General features: G+C 38.9%; 1 protein-coding gene across 2 annotated transcripts in view; it reads right to left on the bottom strand.

Annotated features, from left to right (window-relative positions):
• Positions 1 to 1606: 1606 nt before the first annotated feature.
• The window catches only part of LOC128702279 (zinc finger protein 135-like), an 86292-nt gene continuing 67954 nt past the window's right edge, over positions 1607 to 19944 (bottom strand). Inside the window, exon 2 of one of the 2 annotated variants that reach the window (XM_053796448.2) lies at positions 1607 to 7340. In XM_053796448.2, coding sequence (XP_053652423.2) covers positions 6012 to 7169 — 1158 coding nt within the window. In that variant the 5' untranslated portion in view covers positions 7170 to 7340 and the 3' untranslated portion in view covers positions 1607 to 6011. Of the gene's footprint in view, positions 8493 to 19944 lie in introns of both variants that reach the window. The other variant, XM_053796447.2, reaches the window with a different exon arrangement.

The raw sequence follows: 19944 nt of genomic DNA on the forward strand, positions 1-19944 counted from the left end.
GGAACTGGCCAAAAATAGGGCTCAAATTGGACAAAAGCGCCAATGAATAAATATCGCCAAGACCACTTCTCGCGATAGCGTAACTCCATAAGTTTTCCATCAAATTTCGTACTTTTGGCTTCATTACCTTTGGAAAAAGATTCTATCATTTCATAAGAAAATATATATATATTTTTTAAATTCTTTGACCTTGAGAGCATTGTCCGTCAACAGCCAGAGCACGTATGAAAATCAGGACATACTTTTCTCAAATTCCTTATTCAAAAACTGATTTGTTCAACAAGACATTCCATAACCGAGGTTCCACTCTGGTAATATATGTCAATCACCTTAACTGTATAATATACCATACTCCACTTCATAGAAATAAAGTATATATACTGTGTTGATACATGGACTTCTTAACTGAGAGTAACCCATGACAATATACCAGTGAAAATAACTCCAGGTGGTCCTCACCTTACCATGGGTTATGTTCTGATAAATACATCATTAATAAAAAATGAATATGAATAGGATATGCTAAATAAATAAACAAATAAGTAATTACTGTCATTGAATAAACAAATAATTATTGCAACTAACTAAATACCAGTACTGAAAAGTCAATAAATGAATACAAGTTAGGGACTTGCTGCCTTCATGATGGCTAATTATCTTAAGTTGTCTCTCCAAAGTTATTGTTTGTGTAACATAACAGTTGAAATACCCTAAGTCAAACCTTTGTAATGTTGAAATATCCTAAGATGAACCATGGTAACTCTAACCATGGTAAGTGGAACCATGGTAAGTGGAGCAGCACCTGTATCTCACACAACTACAACACAAAGCTACAATTCTTACCTATACAATAGTTTTTATCAAGTTCACTTGTTATTGTTGTAGTATTATGAAGAGAAAATAGATTACAAACAAGACAAGAATTTATTTATCTATTATACACATTTACAAACACTGAAATTTAATTCTGAGCATATCTGAGTTTTCAAAGATTTTGTTACTCATCATTGGCAATATTCATCAGTCAATCCCTTTTTGAATATATGAATTATATTTCTTGTAAATATAAGATTTAGTGTTGCAAAATGACTCCATCACAATTCAATGTTTCTTTAACTTTCATTGTTTAACTTAACTAATATTCTAATACAGTGGTACCTTGACTTACGAGTGCCCCAACTTACAAATTTTCCAAGTTACGAGCCATAGCTCAGTAAATTTTTTGCTTTGAGTTGCGAGCCAAAATCCGAGTTATGAGCAAGCTTCAGATACGCCGCTACTCACAGGAGATACCGAGGAAATATCAAAAACCTCAATAAAAACCAATGTGTAACATCCTTTCAATTTTAACCCTTTGACTGTTGCAGGCCCCTTTCTGAAACTGTCATTCTATGTAGCAAAATATTCGAAAAAAAAAAATTTTTTCTTATGAAAATGTTAAGATTATTTTTCTGAGTGTTTTATTTTTTTTTATCACACTGGCCAATTCCCACCAAGGCAGGGTGGCCCGAAAAAGAAAAACTTTCACCATCATTCACTCCATCACTGTCTTGCCAGAAGGGTGCTTTACACTACAGTTTTTAAACTGCAACATTAACACCCCTCCTTCAGAGTGCAGGCACTGTACTTCCCATCTCCAGGACTCAAGTCCGGCCTGCCGGTTTCCCTGAACCCCTTCATAAATGTTACTTTGCTCACACTCCAACAGCACGTCAAGTATTAAAAACCATTCATCTCCATTCACTCCTATCAAACACGCTCACACACGCCTGCTGGAAGTCCAAGCCCCTCGCACACAAAACCTCCTTTACCCCCTCCCTCCAACCTTTCCTAGGCCGACCCCTACCCCGCCTTCCTTCCACTACAGACTGATACACTCTTGAAGTCATTCTGTTTCGCTCCATTCTCTCTACATGTCCAAACCACCTCAACAACCCTTCCTCAGCCCTCTGGACAACAGTTTTTGTAATCCCGCACCTCCTCCTAACTTCCAAACTACGAATTCTCTGCATTATATATTCTGAGTGTTTTAGTCCAAAAAAATTTTTTTTTCCCATCAGTACTTACCGAGATATAGAGGCATGAAGTTTGCAGAAAATGAGCCGCGTATGGCAACAGCGGTGACCGCTGCTCACCCGGTAAATTTTGGTTTATTTGTATTTGAAGGTTTGTTGTTTTTTTCACTATTTTATTTTTTCACATAACTTATGTGGCCTGTGAGACCAAAGTAAGGTGCAATGTACATATATACACTCGTTGTATACAACACAATGTACATATATACACTTGTTGTATACAACACAATAAGCACACAAACATAATTATCAATATATTGTTTACAAAACTTGTTTACAAAAACAAACAATACAAAAAAATGTTTTTTACTATTGTTCTATAATATATTTACCAATGTACAGTCACTGAACATATTCCTAAAAGTTCTGCAGCTTGTGGAACTCTTTGAAACATGTTTTCGTACACATTGGTGTTTTAAACTCCTCACACACAAAACCAGTGTGTGTGCATTTTTTTTATGTGCAAAGACAAAACACCTCGTCTGAGCAGTTTTCTTCAAAGTATTTGCAGGCAGTTGTGTTATGTAGTTATCCTAGATAAACGGTTGTGTGTCATCATTCCTACCTTCCTGCATTCCTTTCCTACCTTCCTTCCTACATTCCTTCGTCTTTCCTTACTTTTTTCCTTCCTTTCATCTCATCCTTCCTTCATTCCTGCCTTCCATTCTTCCTTCCTTCTGGTTTCTATAATATATATACACATATATAGTCACTAGATACTTTCATATAACTGCTATTATCTTCATTCAGCAAGCTTGTCTTGTGTGGGAGTGTGTGGCTTATAACTGTTTTGAGTCAGGAGTCGGCAGCTGTCAAAATGACATATTGTCTCATTACTCACTTCCCCTACCGCCTGTCAAAACAATGGGGTAGGATGCTACTTCCCCTCCATTCTATCTAATTAACTTTCTCCCTCATTCTATCTCTTTCAATGTCTCTCTTTTTCTATCTGTCTGTCTATCTCTGTCTCACAGGTACACATAAATGCAAGTATACATAGTGTAAATTACCTAGGATAACCCAAAAAATCCAGACAAAGTGCTATGCTTGAAGATGTGAGTAAAGGTGATGATGACACAGTCTTGTGGTTCTCTCTGAGGCAGAGAGCTAGACGGATAGACAGGGAGCTTGGCAGACAGACAGAAATGTTTGAGTACCAGCAAAAACAAAGTGAGGGTGATGGCCATCTAATCTTTTCTTATCAGCTGCACCCTCCCCCACCCTTGTTTACGCTCATCAAAGTCAGCTCTTATCAGATGTTATCTCCCCTTATCTTGTCACTGTCATGGGGTGGACTTTTTTTTTTCTTGCTTCAAGGGAACAATATTATTACTTCTTCTTCTTCTTCCTCTTCTTCCTCCTCCTCCTCCTCCTCTTCTCCTCCTCTTCCTCTTTCTGCTCATCTTCCTCCTCCTCTTCCTCCTCCTCCTCCTCCTCCTCTTCCATCTCCTCCTCCTCTTCTCCTCTTCCTCCTCCTCCTCTTCCTGCTCCTCATCTTCCTGATCTTCCTCCTGCTCTTCCTCCTCCTCCTCCTCCTCCTCTTCCTCCTCCTCCTCCTCCATTGCTTTTGGTCTCAAACTCCTGGAAATCATGAAATTGATCTTCACTGACACTTCTATCTGTGTTAGAGCATCACTTGGGAAGAGAAGAGTCCCAGATTTGCTGGGGAGTCACATATTTCTTACCGCTAAGCATGCTGAAAAAGGACGACTGAAATGGCACTCCCACAATGCACCACTGGCTCCCCAATTTTTTTTTTATATGGTGCACACTGACCATGGAGACCCATTCTCTCACATGTGGGCCTACCAGCTTTCTCCTGCTTGATTTGAAGCCCCTAGAATTTTTTTTTTTTTATTATCACACTGGCCGATTCCCACCAAGGCAGGGTGGCCCGAAAAAGAAAAACTTTCACCATCATTCACTCCATCACTGTCTTGCCAGAAGGGTGCTTTACACTACAGTTTTTAAATTGCAACATTAACACCCCTCCTTCAGAGTGCAGGCACTGTACTTCCCATCTCCAGGACTCAAGTCCGGCCTGCCGGTTTCCCTGAACCCCTTCATAAATGTTACTTTGCTCACACTCCAACAGCACGTCAAGTATTAAAAACCATTTGTCTCCATTCACTCCTATCAAACACGCTCATGCATACCTGCTGGAAGTCCAAGCCCCTCGCACACAAAACCTCCTTTACCCCCTCTCTCCAACCTTTCCTAGGCCGACCCCTACCCCGCCTTCCTTCCACTACAGACTGATACACTCTTGAAGTCATTCTGTTTCGCTCCATTCTCTCTACATGTCTGAACCACCTCAACAACCCTTCCTCAGCCCTCTGGAATTTATGCCTATAAATACGTCAGAGACAGTGGCGCGTAAGACGTATTTATACCTCGTAAACAGTCAAAGGGTTAATACCCCTGGTAGTGTCATCCTGCCAGAATGTTCTACAATGTATGCCGTAAGTAAAGAGAAACAATTCTGGAACATGTGTAATACATGTTCGGCAGACTGGCTGGTTGGGTGGCCAGCTGGCTGGTTGGAGGCTGGTTGGCTGGCTGATTTGCTTTGGATGTCTCTTATCTCCTTCTGTCTGTCTGTATCTATCTCTGTCTCTATCTCACAGGTTCACATAAATACAGTTATACATAATGTACATTACCTAGGATAACCCAAAAAATCTAGATAAAGTGCTATACTATGCTTGTATATATAAGGCATGATAAGCATGATTGGCAAGTAATACAAATTTTCACTTGTTCAGGAATCATGTGACGACTCTGCATCTGTGTATGTAATACCTGTTGGTTCATGAGCAGCTCTCTCTGAGACAGAGAGACAAGTAGAGACACAAGAAGACAGAAAGACCGATAAGCAGAGACAGAGCCAGACAGACAGACAGACAAATAGATAGAAACAGATAGACAGACATAATTATGTTCAGTAGTGAAAAATATAGCCAAGGCAATGCACGATCATCAAATGTCACTCTATTGCTGCAATGTCAGCAGTGGAGTGACACTCATCTTACACTGTGCTTCAAGGAGTTTCATATATACTCCAGCATTTCTAAAACATTGCTGGGACCTGGCAAAAAAGGCAAATATCCTTTCTTATTTATAAATACATTTTTCTTATTTAAAAACCTGTAACAAAAAAACTGGGGCATTTTTGGGGGGGCTGGAACAGATTAATGGCATTTCAATTAATTTCAATGAGGAAAACTGATTTGATATACGAGCAAATTGAGTGACGAGCTTGGTCATGGAACAAATTAAACTTGTAACTCAAGGTACCACTGTATGGGTAAGTAACTGATTTGTGATTGTGATTTACTGAACATAATACATGAACATATTATGAATAAACCAAATTTAAGTCATAATAAATGACTGTCAATGAATGAACAGAAAGAAGAGGACGTATTAATCTGGGGACCACAGTTCAAGCCTTACATCCACCTTACTCTTTATTCATTTTATGTTTGAGTTCACAGGATGTTAATCTCCAACTCATGACTCACAAAACTGTAATTAAACAACTGCAAACAAACCAGCTAATGGGTAGGACTCAAACCTATGGAAATGAGTTCAATGGGTTTAAACCTCAACTGTTCCCAGGTTTATTTTACTATTGTACTGGTTTTTATAATGTTAATGTATACATAACATACAGTGCAACCTCAGTTTTCATATGCCCTAGTTTGTATGTAAAACTATAGTTATTCTCTATAAAATGTATTTTTTGTTAATATTTCCCATATGAAATAATGTAAATCCAATTAATCTGTTCCAGACACCCAAAAATATTACCAAAAAAATACATTTTATAGAGAATAACTATAGTTTTACATACAAACTATGGCATACAAAAACTGAGGTTCCACTGTATACCCAAGGAAACTCATTTATCCCAGCTGTTGCTGTGGTTAGGTTTTACACACTGTTGCTGTCAGTGGTTTTACAAACTGATTCTTTCCTAAAATCTTTCAGATCCTGAATATTATTATGTTTTGTTTCTTGTGAGTGAATACTTAAATGGTGCAATAGATTAGTCTTGTACATAAAGCCTTTAAGACATTTGTAACATTGAAATGGCTTTGCAGTCACTCTTTTTTTACTAAGGGCATCTTTGCTATGAATTTTCATATGTTTTGTTAAGCATTTTTTTAATTTAAAGCTTTTGGAACACACTGAGCAAGTATGGTGTTTATCTTGGGTGTGTGATACCATGTGTTCTGTTAGTTTGGATTTTACAACAAAGTCTTTAAGGCACTCAGAACACTTGTATGGTTTAATTCCCGTGTGGAGTTTTTCGTGTCTAACCAGAGCCGATTTTAAGGTGAATTTTTTGGAACACACTGAACACTGGTATGGTTTCTCACCAGTGTGAATTTTCATGTGTGTTGTCAGGTGGCTCTGTTGCTTGAAGCCTTTTCCACACATTGAGCACTGGTAAGGCTTTTCTCCTGTATGAATCCTCATATGCTTGCTAAGATTAGTACTGTGTGTGAAGCCTTTTAGACATACCTGGCAGTGGTATGAGGCTTCCCCGGTATGTATGATCGTATGTTGACTGAGAGAACCTTTATCTTTGAAGGCCTTTAAGCACACTGAGCACTCATATGGCTTCTCTCCTGTATGAACTATGAGGTGCCTTTTCAAGCCGCTATTTTCTGAAAATAATTTCAGACACACAGGGCAATGAAACCGTTTTTCTTTCAAGTGAAACTTCTGGTGATGTGTCAGTCTGGACTTCGACTTATAAAACTTCAGACACTCAGAACACTGGTATGGTCTCTCCTCCGTGTGAACAAGCTGATGTCTGGTCAGGTGGCAGCTGTGTGCAAAAGATTTTGGACACAGTGAACACTGGTATGGTGTGTAATCTGAATGAACACTCTGGTGCTTCAGGAGGTAAGTGTTAGAGGAGAATGATTTTGGACACAGTGAACATTGGTATGGTGTGTCATCTGAATGAACAATCTGGTGCCTCTGGAGGTAAGTTTTAGAGGAGAATGATTTTGAACACAGTGAACAGGGAAAAGGCTTCTCTTCCTTATCCCTGTTTATGTTCACTTCTACATCAGACATTATTGAACAGCTGTGAACACTAAGACCATGTACAATCCTTGTACATCAAGTAAAACCTGACTTTTGTTCACGACAGCAAATTAATATATGTGTTGTGTACTCACCTACATGGAGTTGCAGGGGTCAAGTCACAGCTCCTGGCCCTGTGTGTAAGCTCTCAGACACAGCACCCTAAAGCATTGTATGGTTTCTGTTATATAACTCCATATTAAAACATTCCCCCCCCCAAAAAAAAAACTTTAGTCACTGACTAATAACAAAGTTCTTCATGAACTTAATCACTAATAACATTGTTCTGCACAAACTTAGTCACTAATTACACTGCTCTTCTTGAACTCAGTCAATAATAATCATGTCATTAATCAGTCATTAATAATAATAATAATAATAATAATATGATAAATAAGACATGTATTAGCTCAGACATGTATTAGCTCAGACATATATTAGCTCATATATATATATATTTGAATGTGCTAAACTGGGATAATAAAGGAATGAGGAAATAATTCCTTGAAATACAAAGTTCTCACAACAAATTAATTATTTTTATACAACCATCTATCAAGTTTTAAATACGGTACTGATTCAAACAGCAATATAAATTTCCATTTATAAAACTTGAACTTTGTTGCTGCCTGTTCAGTGTTCCTCGTGAATAATAAAGTGATTTTGCCGAATGTGAAAAATTAAGATCAGTGAATTTAATCACTGAAGAAGGTTGAACTTAGTCAGGAACTTGAGATGACCTTTATAACACTACATGTAAAATATTTCTGACAGTGTGGTGAACTTTTTTGGAGCTTCCTGTTGATAACACTGACTGTCAGCAGTGTATGCTGCTGAACTTACACTGCGATAACACTGTCAGCAGTGTATGCTGCTGAACTTACACTGTGATAACACTGTCAGCAGTGTATGCTGCTGAACTTACACTGTGATAACACTGTCAGCAGTGTATGCTGCTGAACTTACACTGTGATAACACTGTCAGCAGTGTATGCTGCTGAACTTACACTGTGATAACACTGTCAGCAGTGTATGCTGCTGAACTTACACTGTGATAACACTGTCAGCAGTGCATGCTGCTGAACTTACACTGTGATAACACTGTCAACAGTGTATGCTGCTGAACTTACACTGTGATAACACTGTCAACAGTGTATGCTGCTGAACTTACACTGCGATAACACTGACTGTCAACAGTGCATGCTGCTGAACTTACACTGTGATAACACTGTCAGCAGTGTATGCTGCTGAACCTAGAGTGTGATAACACTGACTGTCAGCAGTGTATTCTGCTGAACTTGCATTGTAAAAGATCTGTAAAAGAAAAAAATATATCAAGGTAGATATACCAGGCAATATTATAATGACAGTATATGAAGGTAGATATAACAAACAATATTATAATAGAAGTATATCAAGACAGATCTACTATGCAATATTATAATGGAAGTACAGTAGGGCCCCACTTATATGGCAGGTTAGGTTCCAGGATACCAGCAGAAAGCAAAATGCCATTTTTTCCACTTATAAATGCCAGAAAACAAGTTTACACTAACATATATTAAGTTACCAATAGAACTGGGCATTAAAAACAATAAAAAGTAAACTACACATACAGTACACTCATTATTTACCTAAAAATATTTGTAGTCTTAATGGTCTTAATGGAGGGTGAGAGGTGAAAGTATATATTTGTTGAAAGTCAGGTGAGGGAGGTATGGTAGCCCACGTAGGCACCCCACCTGCACGTAATATACTACAACATTTAACCCTTAAACTGTCCAAACATAGGTCTACGCTTGCACGCGTAGCACTCTGAACGTAGATCTTTTTTTTTTTTACATAAGAGCCAATGTAAAATCGAACGTAGATCTACGTTTGGACAGTTTAACAGTCCAAACGTATACATACGTTCTTATGCGTAGCACCCTAAACGTATATATACGTTTTATTTTTCCTGCCTCCAAATTTGGCACGATTGGCCTGATGCCTGGTCAGCACAGAATTGGTCTTAACACTCGGTGTGCGCAGTATTAAAAAAATCTGGCACCACTTAGTACCTTGTGGGAGCGCCAGTTAAATTGAGCACCAGCTAGAGCAAACAGTGCAGCAAACACCAAGGATTCACTGATGTAATGTCATATTAACACTTCTGTTTTAAGAGGAAAGTAATGGTAACCCCAGGTTTAGGGTCTGTCGATCTCTGTCTATCTGTCTCTATCTGTCTCTGTCTCTGTCTATCTGTGTCTGTCTTTGGCTTTGTCTATCTGTCTCACAGGTGCACATAAATACAAATATACATAGTGTAAATTACCTAGGATAACCAAAAAACCCAGACAAAGTACTATACTCTGTTTGAAGATGTGAGTAAAGGTGATGATGCAGTCTTGTAGCTCTCTCTGAGACAGAGAGCTAGATGGATAGACAGACAGAGAGCTTGACAGACAAATAGACAGACAGAAATGTTTGTGTACCAGCAAAAACAAAGGAGGGGGATGGTCATCTAATCTTTTCTTATCAGCTGCACCCTCCCCCACCCTCGTGTATGCTCATCAAACGTCAGCTCTTATCAGATGTTATTTCTACTTATCATGTCACTGTCAGGGGTGAACTTTGTTTTTCATGCTACAAGGGAACATATTATTACATATTATTATTATTACGTATTATTATTGTTACATACTATTATTATTATTATTCTCCTCCTCCTCCTCCTCCTTCTCCTTCTCCTCTTCCTCATTATTATATACTTCCACATATCCAAAACATTGCTGGGACATATAAATACTCTGTTTATATTCCAAGACAATAGTAAATGACCAAGGCAGGTGTAAATGTCCACCCGTCAGTGTGTTTATGGCAATTTGAGTACAATTTCAGTATCTAATACTAGTGTCAGAACAAAGATTGGTTATAAAATGACAAGAACTACTACAAATTGTAATTATCAGAACATAAAAATTACATAAAATATGAAAAATAGGAAAAAGGTATATCGGCAACACTTCTGCAAGTGACAGGACTCGATGTTGCTGTCACATGAGCATCCAGTGCCAACTTCTTGGCTTCATATCTCAGCAAGTACTAACCCTAAAAAAAAATCTTTATTCTAAAATACTTAAAAAAGTTGTGCTCTTTTTTTCTATAAAAAAAAAAATATTTTTTTTTTCTAAATATTCGGGGCGCTGCGTGAGTGAACGTATAAATACGTTTGGACTGTTTATGGGTTAAGGGTTAAAGTGCCCTAGAGTGATAAAATGCTTATACAGTACACTCATTACTTACCTTAAAATATTTATGGTCTTAATTTAGGGTGAGAGGTGAGTAAGCAAGATAAAAATGAATAAGCGAGAGAGAGAGAGAATGAGTAAGAGCCACAGAGTACTATGCAAACAGACAGACACACACGTCTGGTTGTGGTTGATCCATGTTCATACAAACACCTTACATTGAGTACAAGTTGTCTCCTCAGTAGTACAGTAGAATAAATAAAGAGCAACACTTCCATTCTCATGTATCATCACTTTTAGAAGGAATGATGCTCTGACAAGTTAGTACAGAAGAATAAACAAACAGCAACACTCCCATCCTCATGCAACATACCATTTTTAAGAGTGAATTATGATATTATTATTATTATCCTAATAAAAAAGAAGCGCTAAACCCACAGGGGTCGGGAATAGCTAAAGACAGAGTGAAGGCATATGAAAGGAATATTTTTCTACAGTTATTCCTCAGTAACTGGTACGTATTTGACTAGAGAAAACGTAATTCTTCTGACACTCCTACAAACCGCTTGGTAAACACACCTCATATTTATGTCAATTTTTATACTGTGGGTGTATGTATCATGTTTATGTGTTATGTAACATGCTTCTTGTATAATTTTGAAAAAAAATATCATAGATGGATTAATGGAAATGCCTATACAGTGCAACCTCGATTTACGAGTGCCCCAACATGTGAGTTTTTCAAGATATGAGCAGTCACTCGGTTGATTTTTTGCTTCTGGATACAAGTGCACTATCAAGATGCAAGCGGGCCTCAAGGGAGGCTCCTTGATGCTGGCGAGGGGCTCTTGCACTTGATCTAGGGAACTGGATCTCAGTTGCTTGTTGGATTATCTTACTGAAACTCGGGCAATGTATAATGGAAAGATGCTTCTTAACGTACACCAAATTTGAAAAAAAATCAGACCATAAATAATAGAGTTCATTTCTCAGCCATTAGCCACCCCTTAGCAATATATTTTCTTATGGTTTTTTGGTTTTTATGGTTTTAGTCTCATTTTTTTGGTCTCATTTGATAGAATGGAAGATATACAGAGGACTGTCATTTAGCACAAGTTTATTTGGCACGATTTGGGTATAGCACGATTGAAGAATTGCGGCACAATTTTATGTAACACGTCATAAGATGAATTCAACACGGTTCAGTTTGCAGGAAGGAAAAAACTTCCCTTTTCCTCAAGCGGTTGCCTTGTTGTGGATCGGCGGGGAAGACGTCCCACCATCCCCAGCCACCCCACGACACCACCCCACCATCCCAGCCCTTGTACTTCATACGTATCCAGCTCAACTTCTCTGCTACAAGCTTGTGATTGTGAATTGTGTTTTGATCTTTTAATTGTTGTATCTTGTATCTGCCAAGCAATCATGACACCCAGTAGGCATACCAGTGTTGCTCAAAGTGGCAAGAAAAGGTGTAAGCATTTAAGCCTTAGAATTAATGAAGGAAACAAAGAAATTAGACAAGACATAACCTGTGGCCTTAACCATGGCATAGATCCATGGCATAGATCTACGGCTTTATGTTGAGGGTCCAAACCGTAGATCTACACCAAAATTCTAGTGGCATCAAATTTAGTGCAAGAAGGCTGGTAGGTCTACATCTGGCAGAATGGGCCTGGGTGGTCAGTGTGCGCACTATAGAAAAAATCTGGACGCCTGCATGGCATTGTGGGAACCCCGCCAAAATGCTTTGTTCATCATGCCTGGCGGCAAGGAAGCTCTCACTCCCCACTCACTCTCCTGGCGAATTCTGACTCTCCTCTTCACAACTTACAGTTCTAAGACTGATGGAAGTAGATCTGAAGAGGAATTCTATGGTTTTGAACCACCTAGCAGCAAATGGGTACCTGAGTGTTAGTCGACTGGTGTGAGTCGCATCCTGGGGGACAAGATTAAGGACCCCAATGGAAATAAGTTAGACAGTCCTCGATGACGTACTGACTTTCTTGGGTTATCCTGGGTGGCTAACCCTCCAGGGTTAAAAATCCGAACGAAATCTTATCTTATGGTACAATGGTGCCATGTCATACAATGGTATCATATGGTACAATGGTACCATATGATACAATGTACCATATGGGCCAGCCGGTCAGCCGGCCAGCCAGCCGGCCAGCCTGCCCTCCAGAGTTGATGATAGCGAAATATTCAAGGAGTATTTTGTCCTGTCTCCAGACAAACTCTCGCCTGCCGCCGCCACACATATAATGACATATTTTATTAATTCTAGAGAATATATTTGTTTCTATGTTATTTATATTGTTTATGTCATATTAGATGAACTGCGATAGATAAAGAAGCCGTAGAGATGATAGCGAAATATTCAAGGAGTATTTTGTCCTGTCTCAGACAAACACTCGTCGGCCGCTGCCGCCGTCACATACATAATGACATTTTATTCATTCTAGAGTATATATCAGGTTTCTAAGTTATTTATATTGCTTGTTATGTCTTATTTGATGAACTGTGATAGATAAATAAGCCGTATAGATGATATTAGTGAAATTATTCAATAAGTATTTTGTCCTGTCTCCAGACAAACTTGTCCACCGCCGAAACTGCCCATACCACTACATGACTTATTTTATTCATTTTATAGTATATATCAGGTTTCTATGGTTTTTAATGCCGGAAAAAAAATCCCCCCCCCCCCAGTACCAACAATACCACCAGTCCGATGACATTCTTCTTTGCAAATATACAGGGTCTAAAGCCAGCAACAAACAACAAAATACAGGAGGGCCCCACTTATACGGCAGGTTAGGTTCCAGGCTACCGCCGTAAAGCGGAAACCGCCGTGAAGTGGAACACCCTTTTTTTCCACTTATAAATGCATACAAACACTAGATAACAAGTTTACACTAACATATATTAAGTTAGCAATAGAACCAGGCATCAAAAAACAATAAAAAAGTACAATACACACATAGTGCACTCATTACTTACCTTAAAATATTTATAGTCTTAATCTAGGGTGAGACATGTAGTATTTATTGTAAGAAATCAAGTGTGGTATGTATGGTAATAGCCAGGCTACCTTACCAGGCCACCCCACCCATACATACTATTCTATGATATTTAAGCCTCCCAGAGCGATAAAATGTATATACAGTTCACTCATTACTTACCTTAAAATATTTGTAGTCTTAATGTAGGGTCAGGAGTAAGTAAATGAGATAAAACGAATAAATGAGAGAGAGAAAGAATGAGTACATGAGAGGGGACAGGCGCAGAGTTATGTAAACAAACCAGGCGAACGTAAGTTTTGTAAACAAACGAAGTGTACACGTCTGGTTTGTGTCCAAGTTACATTGTGTACAGGTTGTCTCTACATTGATAAGGTAGAATTAATAAAGAAGAACACTCCCATTCTCATGTAACATCATTTTGAGAAGAAATGAAGCTCTGAGTGAAGGCAATGGAAATAAGTCACACTGACTTTTTTGGGTTATCCTAGGTTCTCTACACGTATGTTGTTATGTATGATAATCTATGTAACTGCATTTGTGTATACCTGAATAAACTTACTTAAATACATACGAAAGGAATAATTTTCTACAGTTACCCCCAGTAACACATTTTCTCTTATGTTAGATTAGAGAAAATGTTATTCTTGCCGTCACTTGTACAAGTTATGTGGCTCCCACATCTTATATTTATGTTTATTTATTCTATTGTGGGGAGTATTTATCATCTTTTTATGTTATGTATCGTGTTTATTATATAATGTTGAAAAAAATATCATGGATGGATTAATGAAAATGTGTATATTAACGTAATATACGACATTTAATGAGACTCGGTGAGTATTGTTATTATTATTATTATCATTTCTAATATGGCGTCACTTGTGCAAGTCGTCTGCTAGCACATCTCACATTTATGTTTATTTATTCTACTGTGGGGTGTATTTATCTTATTTATATGTTATGCATCGTGTTTATTATATAATTTTGGAAAAAATATCATGGATGGATTAATGAAAATGTGTATATTACTGTAATATACGACATTTAATGAGACTCGGTGAGTATTGTTATTATTATTATTATCATTTCTAATATGGCGTCACTTGTGCAAGTCGTCTGCTAGCACATCTCACATTTATGTTTATTTATTCTACTGTGGGGTGTATTTATCTTATTTATATGTTATGCATCGTGTTTATTATATAATTTTGGAAAAAATATCATGGATGGATTAATGAAAATGTGTATATTACTGTAATATACGACATTTAATGAGACTCGGTGAGTATTGTTATTATTATTATCATTTCTAATATGGCGTCACTTGTGCAAGTCGTCTGCTACCACATCTCACATTTATGTTTATTTATTCTACTGTGGGGTGTATTTATCTTATTTATATGTTATGCATCGTGTTTATTATATAATTTTGAAAAAAATATCATGGATGGATTAATGAAAATGTGTATATTAACGTAATATACGACATTTAAATGACTCGATGATTATTATTATCATTACTAATATGACGTCTGGAGACATAAGACACTTACCAATTTTAATGTGTACCTGCATGCCAGCACAGTATGTAAGTTTATTTAGGTACAGGTATACATAAGTATAATTATCAGAGTATATATAAAATATGAAATAACTTTTAAAAACATTTGCTGTATAGCCCTTGTGGCTTAGCGCTTCTTTTTGATAATAATAATTTAAAAACATTTGAAATTTTGGAGTTTCCAGACAAAATGGAGAGACTTAGTGCTTACTGAGCTCATGGAGAATGTAAACAAACAGGGTGGGGCACGGTGACCGTATTAGAAAGTCAGGTGGGGGGAGCCATATAGCGAGTTTTGGTCATAATTTGAAATGTCCGTATTAGCGGAACGCTGTAAAGTGAAACGCCGTAAAGCGGGGCCTTCCTGTACCTTTCATCCGTGGACTGCTTGCAGAGGCAAAGGCAATGTTTGCGGCTTTCACCGAGACCCATATAAAGGATCACTTGGACAATGAAATATGGATCCCAGGTTACAACCTATACAGATGTGACAGAGTGAACAGGCAAAAGGGGCGGGTTGGCTTGTACATTGCAGAGTCACTTGTTTGCACACAACTGCTTAATGCCTCAAATGATGTAGTGGAAGTTTTAGCAGTAAAGGTCGAGAACCAAAACCTAGTCATTGTGGTAGTCTACAAGCCTCCGGATGCAACATCCCAGCAATTCCAGGTCAGCTGTTAAAAATTGACCACTGTCTGGAAAATCTGCCAGCTCCTGCACCCAACATCTTGCTCCTGGGGGATTTCAACTTAAGGCACCTAAAATAGAGGAATATAGCAAATAATATTGTTGCAGTAATAACACCAGGAGGCAGCTCTGATAAAAACTCACACTCACACGAGCTTTTAAATCTCTGCACAAAATTCAATTTAAACCAGCAAATAATAGAGCCTACTAGACTGGAGAATACACTAGACCTCATCTTCACTAACAATGATGATCTGATAAAAAATGTCACCATATCAAAAACAATATACTCAGATCACAACATAATTGAGGTTCAGACAAGTATGCGTGGAGCCCCAGACCGACATAATGAGACTAGTCACGAGGGAGCATTCACCAAATTCAACTTCAATAACAAAAACAAAGTGGGACCAAGTAAACCAAGTCCTAACCGATATAAGCTGGGAAGATATACTAAGCAACACAGACCCCAACTTATGCCTAGAACAGATTAACTTGGTGGCACTCGATGTATGCACAAGGCTTATTCCTCTAAGAAAAAGGAGGAGTAGATGTAAAATAGAAAGAGATAGGCACTCCCTTTACAGGCGACAGAAAAGAATAACAGAGTGGCTAAAAGAGGTCAATATATCTGAAATGCATAGGGAGACACTGGTCAGAGAAATAGCAAGCATCGAACTTAAAGGAATCTTATAGGAGTCAGGAATTGCAGGAAGAACTAAAAGCCATAAATGAAATTGAAAGAAACCCAAAGTATTTCTTCTCCTATGCCAAATCAAAGTCGAGAACAACGTCCAGTATTGGGCCCCTACTTAAACAAGATGGGTCCTACACAGATGACAGCAAGGAAATGAGTGAGCTACTCAAGTCCCAATATGACTCAGTTTTTAGCAAGCCGCTAACCAGACTGAGAGTCGAAGATCAAAATGAATTTTTTATGAGAGAACCACAGAATTTGGTTAACACAAGCCTATCAGATGTTATCCTGATGCCAAATGACTTCGAACAGGCAATAAATGACATGCTCATGCACTCTGCCCCAGGGCCAGACTCATGGAACTCCGTGTTCATCAAGAACTGCAAGAAGCCCCTGTCACGAGCCTTTTCCATCCTATGGAGAGGGAGCGAGGACACGGGGGTCGTCCCACAGTTACTAAAAACAACAGACATAGCCCCACTCCACAAAGGGGGCAGTAAAGCAACAGCAAAGAACTACAGACCGATAGCACTAACATCCCATATCATAAAAATCTTTGAAAGGGTCCTAAGAAGCAAGATCACCACCCATCTAGAAACCCATCAGTTACACAACCCAGGGCAACATGGGTTTAGAACAGGTCGCTCCTGTCTGTCTCAACTATTGGATCATTATGACAAGGTCGTAGATGCCCTAGAAGACAAAAAGAATGCAGATGTAATATATACAGACTTTGCAAAAGCCTTCGACAAGTGTGACCATGGCGTAATAGCGCACAAAATGCGTGCTGAAGGAATAACAGGAAAAGTCAGTCGATGGATCTATAATTTCCTCACTAACAGAACACAGAGAGTAGTCGTCAACAGAGTAAAGTCCGAGGCAGCTACGGTGAAAAGCTCTGTTCCACAAGGCACAGTACTCGCTCCCATCTTGTTCCTCATCCTCATATCCGACATAGACAAGGATGTCAGCCACAGCACCGTGTCTTCCTTTGCAGATGACACCCGAATCTGCATGACAGTGTCTTCCATTGCAGACACTGCAAGGCTCCAGGCGGACATCAACCAAATCTTTCAGTGGGCTGCAGAAAACAATATGAAGTTCAACGATGAGAAATTTCAATTACTCAGATATGGTAAACACGAGGAAATTAAATCTTCATCAGAGTACAAAACAAATTCTGGCCACAAAATAGAGCGAAACACCAACGTCAAAGACCTGGGAGTGATCATGTCGGAGGATCTCACCTTCAAGGACCATAACATTGTATCAATCGCATCTGCTAGAAAAATGACAGGATGGATAATGAGAACCTTCAAAAACAGGGAGGCCAAGCCCATGATGACACTCTTCAGGTCACTTGTTCTATCTAGGCTGGAATATTGCTGCACACTAACAGCACCTTTCAAGGCAGGTGAAATTGCTGACCTAGAAAATGTACAGAGAACCTTCACGGCGAGCATAACAGAGATAAAACACCTCAATTACTGGGAGCGCTTGAGGTTCCTAAACCTGTATTCCCTGGAATGCAGGTGGGAGAGATACATGATTATATACACCTGGAAAATCCTAGAGGGACTAGTACCGAACTTGCACATGAAAATCACTCACTATGAAAGCAAAAGACTTGGCAGACGATGCAACATCCCCCCAATGAAAAGCAGGGGTGTCACTAGCACGTTAAGAGACCATACAATAAGTGTCAGGGGCCCGAGACTGTTCAACTGCCTCCCAGCATACATAAGGGGGATTACCAACAGACCCCTGGCAGTCTTCAAGCTGGCACTGGACAAGCACGTAAAGTCGGTTCCTGACCAGCCGGGCTGTGGCTCGTACATTGGTTTGCATGCAGCCAGCAGTAACAGCCTGGTAACAGCTCTGATCCACCAGGAGGCCTGGTCACAGACCGGGCCGCGGGGGCGTTGACCCCTGGAACTCTCTCCCGGTAAACTCCAGGTAATATTAGATGAAGTGAGATAGCTAAATAAGCCACAGAGTTGATATTAGTGAAATCACTGAAGTACAGAATTCCACTGAAATGGATTAATTGCATTTCAGTTAATTTAAATGAGGAAAATTGGCTCTGTAGATGAGCAAATCCAGTTGCGATCAAGGTCGTGGAATGGATTAAACTCATAAGTAGATGTTACACTGTACAGTGATTGACCGTACATGCCAAAAGCCTGCCTATAATGCAGAGCATTATAGGCAGCTTAAAATTAACTTAAGATTAACTAAGCAATGATATATTCAGGGTAAAAATTACAGTAAACAAATTACAATATGAAGTACAAATACGTATTTCAAATAAGAAGCTTTATAGTTGTACAAATTGGTAGCATAATAATACTGAATGACTTGACTGACTTACTGAATGACTTGACTGACTTACTGAATGACCTGACTTACTGAATGACTTACTGAATGACCTGACTGACTTACTGAATGACTTGACTGACTTACTGAATGACTTAACCCTTTCAGGGTTTTGACCGTACTAGTACGGCTTACACCCCAGGGTTTTTGACGTACTAGTACACCTAAATTTTAGCGCCCTCAAATCTAGTGAGAGAAAGCTGGTAGGCCTACATATGAACGAATGGGTCTATGTGGTTATTGCAACCCATGAATGTGTCACAATGTATATAATATACAGTGGACCCCCGGTTAACGATTTTAATCCGTGCAAGAGGGGTAATTGTTATGCGAAATAATCGCTATGTGAATGAATTTTCCCCATAAGAAATAATGGAAATCAAATTAATCCGTGCAAGACACCCAAAAGTATGAAAAAAAAAAAAATTTACCACATGAAATATACATTTTCCCACACACAAAGAGAAGGATACATGCACAATAGTAGAGTAGTACATGCACAGTATATATTGTGCATGTACTAGTCTACTAAATGAACAATAAATGACACTTACCTTTATTGAAGATGCAGCAATGACTGATGAGACACTGTGTCCTGGGAGTGCCTTTTCCTCCTGAGTACTGTAGGTCCTGTTTGGCATTTTCTTCCAGAACAGGCCTTATCACACTGTGTATGCCACTACGATTCTTAAATCTCTCAAACCAACCTTTGCTGGCTTTAAATTCACCAATATGAGCACTAGTTCCAGGCATTTTTCCCTGTTCACCTGGGTGTTAGTCGACTGGTGTGGGTTGCATCCTGGGAGACAAGATTAAGGACCCCAATGGAAATAAGTTAGACAGTCTTCGATGACACTGACTTTTTTGGGTTATCCTGGGTGGCAAATCCTCTGGGGTTAATTGTTTCTTGGTATTCTCAATAAGCCACACCAACAACGGTGCTACAGCAGCAGCAGCAGCTGACAGTGCAGCAGCAGCAGCAGCTGACAGTGCAGCAGCAGCAGCAGCTGTACCACCAATAGTAGCGATACTTATCAATGATCTTTTTCTTCATCTCTATTGTAATTCTCACCCTTATTGCTGTAGGGTTGGCACTAGAAGCTTTCTTGGGGCCCATGGTCACTTATTTTCCAGAAAAAGCACCGAAAACACTGTAATAATACGAAATATTCCGATTGTATGCTTGGAT

Source organism: Cherax quadricarinatus, unplaced genomic scaffold (genome assembly GCF_038502225.1).
Source record: "Cherax quadricarinatus isolate ZL_2023a unplaced genomic scaffold, ASM3850222v1 Contig287, whole genome shotgun sequence".
Lineage (NCBI taxonomy): Eukaryota > Metazoa > Arthropoda > Malacostraca > Decapoda > Parastacidae > Cherax > Cherax quadricarinatus.